This window comes from Nannobrachium achirus (assembly GCF_963921795.1).
Source record: "Nannobrachium achirus genome assembly, chromosome: 13".
NCBI classification, from domain to species: domain Eukaryota; kingdom Metazoa; phylum Chordata; class Actinopteri; order Myctophiformes; family Myctophidae; genus Nannobrachium; species Nannobrachium achirus.
Window position 1 is genome coordinate 28242253 of NC_137833.1, and position 8155 is coordinate 28250407.

Below are 8155 nucleotides of genomic sequence, written 5' to 3' on the forward strand. Positions count from 1 at the left end.
AGATCTCTGTATCTGTCTGTGCCTCTGACTGTGTTGCAGACACAGTGCCGGTTCCCCCTTTAATGCAAACCCCATTATACCTGTTGTCATACAGTATGGACACAGGCCATTATGTTTGCCTGTGTCCATTTAAGCCCATATATGAACATCAGAACACGTCATACTGATGACATTCAATATGTAACCATGGCATTTTTTGTTGACTCATGTGGCGTATGTGATGTCAGAGCCTTTTATGATGTGATGTCACAATGAGTCAGTGCTGTCAACAAGTGACTGTCATGGAACAGATCTCTATTTGACAGAATAAATGGCGAAGATCGCCAAAACACACAAAGTCATAGAGGCCCAGATCCTGGAGATCAAGGGGATGAAGGCCACCCTGCTTGAGGGGGGAGATCAAGGAGTGGGCCTAGATTCCACTGGATTCCATGACCAGAAGATTTACAGAGGCAGTGATAGCCACTTTGCTGGTTATGTCACCTCAATTGCTGCAAATGAACAAGAAGATGATGATGAAGAGGATTCATCTACCAGTCTGCTGGGACAGAAGAAGCCGGGGTACCATGCCCCGGTAGCAATACTCAATGCCATACCACAGTCAGAAGAGCAATATGACCCGTTTGCAGAGCATCGCCCCCGGAAGATTGCAGACCGGGAGGACGAGTACAAAGCCCGCCGCAGACAAATGATCATCTCCCCTGAACGTCTCGACCCCTTTGCAGACGGGGGCAAAACGCCAGACCCCAAGAAGCAGTCGCGGTCGTACATGGACGTCATGAGAGAGCAGCACCTGACCAAAGAAGAGAGTGAGATCTGTCAGCAGCTGGCTGAAAAGGCCAAGTCTGGGGAATTGAAGGCTGTGAATGGATCCACCGCTTCCCAGGCTGCTGCTGCTGCAAAGCGAAAGCGACGCTGGGACCAGAGGGCAGAGCAAAACCAAACACCCACCAACACCACGCCCAAAAAGATGTCCAGCTGGGACCAGCCTGACACACCCGGTCACGCAACTCCCGGGCATGGCAGTGCCACGGGCAGCGTCCGCAAAAAACGCTGGGATGAAACCCCAAAGACGGAAAGAGAAACCCCCGGACACGGCAGTGGTTGGGCAGAGACGCCGCACACAGACAGAGGAGAGGAGTCGGTGGGAGAGACCCCCACACCAGGGGCCAGTAAGAGGAGGTCTCGTTGGGACGAGACCCCTGCCAGTCACATGGGTTCTTCCACACCACTCCTTACCCCTGGGAAAACCCCCATAGGAACCCCAGCCATGAACATGGCCACACCCACACGAGGTCATCTGATGAGCATGACCCCAGAGCAGCTGCAAGCATGGAGATGGGAGCGAGAAATTGATGAGCGGAACCGTCCACTTACAGATGATGAGCTGGACGCCATGTTCCCTGAGGGATACAAGGTTTCGCCCCCACCAGCAGGCTATGTTCCCATACGTACCCCAACCCGTAAGCTGTCAGCCACCCCCACCCCCATCGGGGGCATGACAGGCTTCCACATGCAGACAGAGGACCGCTCCATGAAGCAGGTCAACGATCAGCCCTCTGGAAACCTCCCCTTCCTCAAACCCGACGACATCCAATACTTTGACAAATTGCTGGTGGAGGTGGACGAGTCTACACTGAGCCCCGAGGAGCAAAAAGAGAGGAAGATCATGAAGCTGCTGTTGAAGATTAAGAATGGAACGCCGCCCATGAGGAAGGCGGCTTTGCGTCAGATCACAGACAAGGCACATGAGTTTGGAGCGGGTCCCCTGTTCAACCAGATCCTGCCACTGCTGATGTCTCCTACAATGGAAGACCAAGAGCGCCATCTTCTGGTCAAGGTCATCGACCGCATCCTCTACAAACTGGACGACTTGGTCCGACCCTATGTACACAAGATCCTGGGGGTGATTGAGCCCTTGTTGATTGATGAGGACTACTATGCCAGAGTGGAAGGGAGGGAGATCATTTCCAACTTGGCCAAGGCTGCAGGTCTGGCCACCATGATCTCCACCATGCGTCCCGACATTGACAACATGGACGAGTATGTCAGAAACACCACCGCCCGAGCGTTCGCCGTGGTGGCCTCTGCCCTGGGTATCCCCTCTCTTCTGCCCTTCCTGAAAGCTGTGTGTAAGAGCAAGAAGTCCTGGCAGGCCCGACACACAGGCATCAAAATTGTACAGCAGATTGCCATCCTCATGGGCTGCGCCATCCTGCCCCACCTGCGAAGCTTGGTGGAAATCATAGAACATGGTCTGGTCGATGAACAGCAGAAAGTAAGGACCATCAGCGCCCTGGCTATCGCCGCCCTGGCTGAAGCTGCCACACCCTACGGTATTGAGTCGTTTGACTCGGTTCTCAAGCCCCTCTGGAAGGGTATTAGACAACACAGAGGAAAGGGTCTGGCTGCCTTCCTGAAGGCCATCGGCTACCTGATCCCTCTGATGGATGCAGAATATGCCAACTATTACACCAGAGAGGTGATGTTGATCCTCATCAGAGAGTTCCAGTCCCCTGACGAGGAGATGAAAAAGATTGTACTTAAGGTGGTGAAGCAATGCTGTGGCACCAACGGTGTTGAGGCCAACTACATCAAGACAGAGATTCTCCCCCCCTTCTTCAAGCACTTCTGGCAGCACAGGATGGCTCTGGACAGACGCAACTACAGACAGCTGGTAGACACCACAATGGAGCTGGCTAACAAGGTGGGAGCAGCCGAGATCATTTCGCGTATTGTGGACAACCTGAAGGATGAGGCTGAGCAGTACAGGAAGATGGTGATGGAGACCATCGAGAAGATCATGGGCAACCTTGGAGCAGCAGACATTGACCACAAGCTGGAAGAGCAGCTGATTGACGGCATTCTCTATGCCTTCCAGGAACAGACCACAGAGGATTCAGTGATGCTGAATGGTTTCGGCACGGTGGTCAACGCCCTGGGGAAACGTGTGAATCCATACCTGCCTCAGATCTGTGGTACGGTGCTGTGGCGTCTCAACAACAAGTCGGCCAAGGTCCGTCAGCAGGCTGCCGACCTCATCTCCCGCACTGCAGTGGTCATGAAGACCTGCCAGGAGGAAAAGTTGATGGGTCACTTGGGAGTGGTGTTATACGAGTACCTGGGAGAAGAGTACCCTGAGGTTCTGGGTAGTATCCTGGGAGCACTGAAGGCCATTGTCAATGTCATTGGTATGCACAAGATGACCCCACCAATCAAAGACTTGCTGCCTCGTCTGACACCCATCTTGAAGAATCGTCACGAGAAGGTCCAGGAGAACTGCATTGACCTAGTGGGCAGAATCGCAGACAGGGGAGCAGAGTATGTGTCAGCCAGGGAGTGGATGAGGATTTGTTTTGAGCTGCTGGAACTGCTCAAGGCTCACAAAAAAGCCATTCGGAGAGCCACTGTCTACACCTTTGGTTATATCGCCAAAACCATCGGACCCCACGATGTGTTGGCCACTCTACTCAACAACCTCAAGGTCCAGGAGCGTCAGAACCGTGTCTGTACCACAGTGGCTATTGCCATCGTGGCCGAGACCTGTTTGCCCTTCACCGTGTTGCCGGCACTCATGAACGAGTACCGCGTACCCGAGCTCAATGTGCAGAACGGTGTGCTCAAGTCCCTCTCCTTTCTGTTTGAGTACATTGGCGAAATGGGCAAGGACTACATCTATGCAGTCACACCGCTGCTGGAAGATGCACTCATGGACAGAGATTTGGTCCACAGACAGACAGCTAGTGCCGTGGTGCAGCACATGTCCCTGGGCGTTTACGGGTTTGGTTGCGAGGACTCCCTCAACCACCTGCTCAACTACGTGTGGCCCAATGTCTTCGAGACGTCACCCCATGTCATCCAAGCTGTCATGGGGGCCCTGGAGGGCCTCAGGGTTGCCATCGGGCCCTGCCGCATGTTGCAATACTGCTTACAGGGTCTGTTCCACCCAGCCAGGAAAGTGAGGGACGTCTACTGGAAGATTTACAACTCCATCTACATCAGCTCCCAAGATGCCCTCATCGCCCACTACCCAAGGGTCTACAATGACGAGAAAAACCCATTTGTCCGCTACGAGTTGGAATATGTCTTGTAAATAACTGCAAACTGTCTTCATTCATAATTTCTTTGTTGAGCTCCTGTTCCCTCTCGATAATGATTTCTACTCCGTTGTCCTAGCTATCCTGGTGAAGGACTGGCATTTTTTTTATTTAGCTATCTTGTAAATGAGGTGTCAACTAAAATCCATAAAGTCAATCAGGTCCATAAAAAAAACATACATTCTGTCAAATAGAGATCTGTTCCATGACACTCCCCGCCTGGAGTTGAAATGCTTCCTCCTAACATGCAAGGATCCATTTCTACTGTTCAATATCTACATGCTCAAGAGAAGTAGGATATGCACTTCTCCACAGCTTCATACGCGGTGCTGGATCCAAAAATGATCAAGTGAATAAAAAAGGAAATGTTCACACACACGATAAGGATGCTCTCCTGCTCTCCCTTCTTTATTTTATTTTTCAACCAAACAACGTTTCTTCCCGGCAGGGCTTTATCAAGTTGAATTTGATAAAACCCTGCCTGCCTGGCGCCCAGGATTATAGTTTAGGCAATTAGCACTGGGTGAAAAATGGGTTACAAAATCTTGGGATAAAAATGTTGAAAAAAGGTAAATAAAAGAAGCTGCTTCCTGTGTACAACGTTTGTGGGGCGGAGTTACAGACTAGCTTGAGAGTCTATTGTTTCCCAGGACACTAGGATAGACAATTGAGGATTCCTTTCCGCTTCGTCCCGTTCTGAAATGCTTTAACTTTCACTGAAAATCGAGCCTGGACTTTTAGTCAGATAGCAAACAGCGGCAGGAGGGGTAAAGGGGCCACGATTGGCATGAGCGATGGATCGAAAGAGAATGACAAACAATAGTTCAAAGCCTTGTGAGTTTGCATTTGATCCATTGTCCCGACTGGTCTTCAGAGACCTCCACCAACAAGGCATCGTCTTACGCCGACTGAAAGGGTCTGTCCAGCTAAAGATGCCCCGTTGAGATTAGGTTCAAGTGAAGCACGGGGTCTTATAGGGGAGAGCGGGACGGAAGGTATTCGGTCATTGTTGTGGCCTCTTTGTGCTGCTAGAGCAGAAGACAGTTTAAGCGAAACTGTACCTCTCAAGACGATACGCGGCAAGCTGCAATGACACACATTTAGCAGCTTGTGAGAGCAGTATATTACGGTATCATGTGCTGTGTTCGTTTAGTGTTTCTCCATGATAGACCGTATAATTACAAGCGGTGGTTTGTTAAACGACAAAACATTCCTTCGCTGCAAAATCACAAGTAAAGATGGAGCTGTAATCTTTACTCCCTCAGAGATACAGTACAATAATTCAAAGCTGCAATAAGTTACATGTCCTACTCCAGTCCAGATTTGAAAGGTTTTAATATAAACATACTTTTAAGGCGTTATAATCTTCTTATAATCCTGTATAGTTATAAGAACTCATAAATGCTTTAGTAACAATAATAAATGCATAAAGCACATAAATGCATTGCAATAGCTTATAACATTGTTTAATTACAGTTATAAGCATTAATTAATACTTGTAATGCAATCAAAACACATTATATAGCCTTTTATAATGTCTTATAGACTACCATACTTCATTATAGACATGGGATGCTTAGCAAGTGTTACCCAGCACAGTTTACAGTGTGTAATAACAGACACTGTTATTAAACACTTCTAATCCATTCCCCGGTGTTGTGAGAGTTGATACGAGACGACGAGATGAGAACGATCATCACAATGGCTCGTTCTATTCCGTTTCCCCGCTTGTGTAATTACCACGTGCCTCTGTCCGCAGTGGCAAAATTGATGGGTGGAATATCTTGAGAAATATGCAAGCAGAAGCCAAAGGAGGAAACATCTTGCGGGCGCACCACAATGAATGAGAATTAGAGGATGCAAATTAAACAATGCTATGATTTACAGCCAAATAATGAGACATTCGGGGTCACGCATCAGTGTTTCCATCCCAAAGGACCGGATTCCTGGAGAGAGTCTCTCTTTTCAGTCACAGCTCCTTTAATATTCAGTTTTAAGCCTGATATTCAGTACTGTATATATACGTTGTGTGAAGAGCTTGTAAATCATGACACCATATTGTACAACGGAGCATAAATTAGTGGCTGTTGGTTAGGGTTTTCGGGTAGTCAGTGCTACCAAATCGTAATGCCTTGTCTCAAGGGGACGTGCTATTTGTTTGAATGAGAGAGCACGACTCTGTTTTGTATAGCCTTCCAAGTGCACTCTGGCCCTTTATTCATTAATAACGGGACTATCCATAAGGTTGTGATTAGACATAATGGTCTAAAAACAATTCAAGGTAAGAAAATCAATCAGCGATTTCAAGAAGGCCAGACCAGGTCAAATACACAGTACGCTGATAAGAACTTGGCAAGCGGTTTAAAGAATTTAGCCTTGGCGTTGGGACAACTTTTGCACGTTAATATCAGAGAGAAACTTGGTTACTGTCACACAACATGAATAGTTGCCTGATACTTATCAAACTGGGCGTCTTCGGGATTAAACATTTTGAAGAATCATAGGACTACTAGGTTACGTTGCTACTGTGCTTCTCCCCGTGGACATCATCATTGCAACGTGCACACAGAGTTCACAGTGCAACGTGCACAGGGTGTTAGGCTGTGCGGTGAGTAGACGGAACAGAGATGTTATCTGGCCTGGGAGGGAGGGGAGGATCTTTGGGGAGTGGAAGGGGTTTCAGTGGTGTGCTAATGCAGCTAACAGCCAGGAAGGACAGAATGTTGACTCTGCAGAACCGGGCCCATGCAGTCACTGACGGGCTAACGGGGCTAAATACTGACCCCATGGACTAATAAAGAAAATCACCTCAGGCACGAGCCACCCGGGGTCAGAGGTAAGGGCACGGCTGGGAAAAACACAGGCGGTGGCATGCGATCACCCCGGTGGCTAATTGAAATGACAGTTGAAGAACGGCGGGAGTGACAGTGTTTATTTACGTCTTTGTTGCCGCTAGTGAGCAAGCACAAAGATATTCCATGGGCCGGGCCAGGGATGACATCGCTCCTGTATGCTGTCTGGCTCCGGGATCTCTGAAACCAGTACAATAAGGACTTCCTGTCTGCCATCGGATTCCGGGCCCGCATTCCATCCAGGGCTGGCGATCACGGAGGGGAAGGGGAGGGAGGGGGGTCTGGTCGGGGGCATTCTGGGGCGAAGGGGGCGGGGAATGGGGTGGTGGGGTGGCAGTGTCGGCCCGGGGTAGAGGAAGGTTCATATTATCGTTGTCGGTTGGAAACCTTGTATCTCCAAGTTTCAAATGTGTTCGTTCTTTCGCAAAGTAAAGCCCTGCTTCATCATACAAGGCCGTCGCACAAAAGTAGTGAAAACAGCCGATCTACAAGCACACAACGCCTCGCACCGCGAGGCGTTGTGTGCTTGTAGATCGGCTGTTTTCACTAGTTTGAATCGTTTTTAAAATGACAAATGCTAAACGAAGGGTTTTGGACATACAAGGTTTCCACCCGACAACGACGATATGGAGCCCTGGTGTTAAATACGCACGCCTTTCTCCTGCTCTTTGTTTATTCTGCGGGAAGAGTTTTTCATCCTTATCAAAGCTGATACAGCCCCCTAGGCGTTACGTCCTGTATACTGTGGTATATATCAGGTGGCTGTCAGCCAAACGGTTCTGTAGCAGGTGGACTGTGATGTGGTGAAGCGTCAGAGCGCATGGTTTCCCCTGCTCAGACATTAATGCCCACGCAGCAGTGAATGGCTTCAGGGCAAGGCAGGTCCTGACTGTCACTTTCTGATGATAGCCTTGCTGCGTGCTGCTGGTTGTTGGACAGTAGGCTTAGGCTACAACACTGGTACCCAAACACTGGGTCGGAACACATTTGTGGGTCACAGACCAGTTTTTATGGGTCACGACTTGAGTAAAAACCCCACCTACATTTAATCAAATATAAATATTTCAAAAGATATATATTTCTTAATATATTGGAGGGAAAAAAAGGCTGATACAAGCTTGCAACGCTGCGCAACGTTCTGCGTTTTGTGCTTGTATATCTGTTTGGGTCCCGGGCAAACGTCTAATGTCTCTTTTGGGTCTCGAA

The 8155-nt window shown here is 49.0% G+C and overlaps 1 protein-coding gene across 1 annotated transcript; it reads left to right on the top strand.

The window, feature by feature from the left end:
• Window positions 1–310: 310 nt before the first annotated feature.
• On the top strand, window positions 311–4222 carry LOC308296985 (splicing factor 3B subunit 1-like; the record flags this gene model as incomplete). The annotated part of the gene is made up of 1 exon (XM_080740363.1): window positions 311–4222. One exon carries the CDS (start codon window positions 311–313, stop codon window positions 4091–4093), a length of 3783 nt encoding a protein of 1260 aa, XP_080596489.1. The 3' UTR covers window positions 4094–4222.
• Window positions 4223–8155: the final 3933 nt, after the last annotated feature.